The following is a 1,781-nucleotide window of genomic DNA, read 5'->3' as shown; positions in this document are numbered from 1 at the left end:
TTGGTGTCAGGGTGATGGTGGCCTCATAGAATGAGTTTGGGAGTCTTCCTTCTTCCGCAATTTTTTGGAAGAGTTTGAGAAGGCTGGGTGTTAGCTCTTCTCTAAATGTTTGATAGAATTCACCTGTGAAGCCATCTGGTCCTGGACTTTTGTTTGTTGGAAGATTTTTTTTTTTTGCTGGCTGCTTGGAGTTTATTTTCTACCCGGTGCAAGGCACAGGTTAGAGGGTGCTGGAAGTCTCTCATGTGGCTTGGATAGTAAAGAGTGGAGTTCTCTACACTTCCTTTTTGGTGTTTTGCTGTTTTGATGTTAAAAACCCAACTGCTTCTGTTGGCTGCAGCCTGCTCACTCTCAGGGAGAGGAAGAGGGGGCGCTCTGATCAGCCTAGCACCTTGGGAGGAAGCCGGGCAGTTGGTAGTGGCCACTCAGGACGGGGGCCTGTAGTTGGTTTGGCCAGGCTGGCCGCCAGGCTGCTGCTTCCCCATGGCTTCCCGAGCCAGGTCACAGGTGATCATGCCAGTGGAGGCCTGGGCTGGTTCTGAGTGCTCTGGGGACTCCAACACTGTGGCCATGAATGGGAGAGTGGACTTCCCGAAAAAGAAGCTAGCCCACCAGTGTCCCGGGTCAGCTCTGGGGAGACCGGGGTGGCGGGGGATGCCTTCCCCAGGGTACTCAGCACTTCCACAGGAGCTGTTACTGGAAGTGGAGCCCAGGCGGTGCTGGTAGTAGTTGTGGGTGGCCATGCATGAGCCGCTGGAGGGGATGGCTGCCATGCTCTTGCTTGTGGGCTGGTAGAAACCTTGGCGGTGACCCCTCATGGGCCTCGGTGCTTGATCACAAATGGCGGGGACTGGGGTGCTAGGCCACTGAGCCCATCTGCGCAGAAGACCGTGGCCGACGGCTCCACGACCCAGATGCGCAGGGGCCTGTTGGAAGATTTTTTTTTTTGGAAGATTTTTAATCACAGTTTCAATTTCATTACTTGTGATTGGTCTGTTCATATTTTCTATTTCTTCCTGGTTCAGTCTTGGAAGGTTATACCTTTCTAAGAATTTGTCCATTTCTTCCAGGTTGTCCATTTTATTGGCATAGAGTTGCTTGTAGTAGTCTCTTAGGATGCTTTGTATTTCTGTGGTGTCTGTTGTAACTTCTTTTTCATTTCTAATTGTATTGATTTGAGATTCCCTCTTTTTCTTGATGAGTCTGGCTAATGGTTTATCAATTTTGTTTAACTTCTCATAAAACCAGCTTTTAGTTTTATTGATCTTTGCTATTGTTTTCTTTGTTTTTATTTCATTTATTTCTGCTCTGATCTTTATGATTTCTTTCCTTCTGCTAACTTTGGGTTGTTTGTTCTTTCTCTAGTTCCTTTACGTGTAAGGTTAGATTGTTTATTTGAGTTTTTTCTTGAGGCAGGTTTGTATAGCTATAAACTTCCCTCTTAGAACTGCTTTTGCTGCATCCAATAGGTTTTGGGTCGTCGTGTTTTCATTGTCATTTGTCTCTAAGTATTTTTTGATTTCCTCTTTGACTTCTTCAGTGATCTCTTGGTTATTTAGTAATGTATTGTTTAGCCTCCATGTGTTTGGTTTTTTTTACTTTTTTTTCCCTGTAATTCATTTCTAATATCATAGCATTGTGGTCAGAAAACATGCTTGGTATGATTTCAATTTTCTTAAATTTACTGAGGCTTGATTTGTGACTGAAGATGTGATCTATCCTGGAGAATGTTCCATGTGCACTTGAGAAGAAAGTGTAATCTGCTGTTTTTGGATGGAATG

At 44.9% G+C, this 1,781-nt stretch overlaps 1 protein-coding gene across 1 annotated transcript; it reads right to left on the bottom strand.

Moving 5' to 3' along the window:
• Positions 1 to 424: 424 nt before the first annotated feature.
• Positions 425 to 834, bottom strand: LOC116756703 (pancreatic progenitor cell differentiation and proliferation factor-like). The gene has a single exon (XM_032637573.1). The coding sequence runs from the start codon at positions 816 to 818 to the stop codon at positions 426 to 428; it is 393 nt and encodes a 130-aa protein (XP_032493464.1). The 5' UTR covers positions 819 to 834; the 3' UTR covers position 425.
• Positions 835 to 1,781: the final 947 nt, after the last annotated feature.

This window comes from Phocoena sinus, chromosome 7 (assembly GCF_008692025.1).
Source record: "Phocoena sinus isolate mPhoSin1 chromosome 7, mPhoSin1.pri, whole genome shotgun sequence".
In the NCBI taxonomy this organism is placed as follows: Eukaryota; Metazoa; Chordata; class Mammalia; order Artiodactyla; family Phocoenidae; genus Phocoena; species Phocoena sinus.
This window is presented reverse-complemented; position numbering and strand designations above follow the sequence as displayed.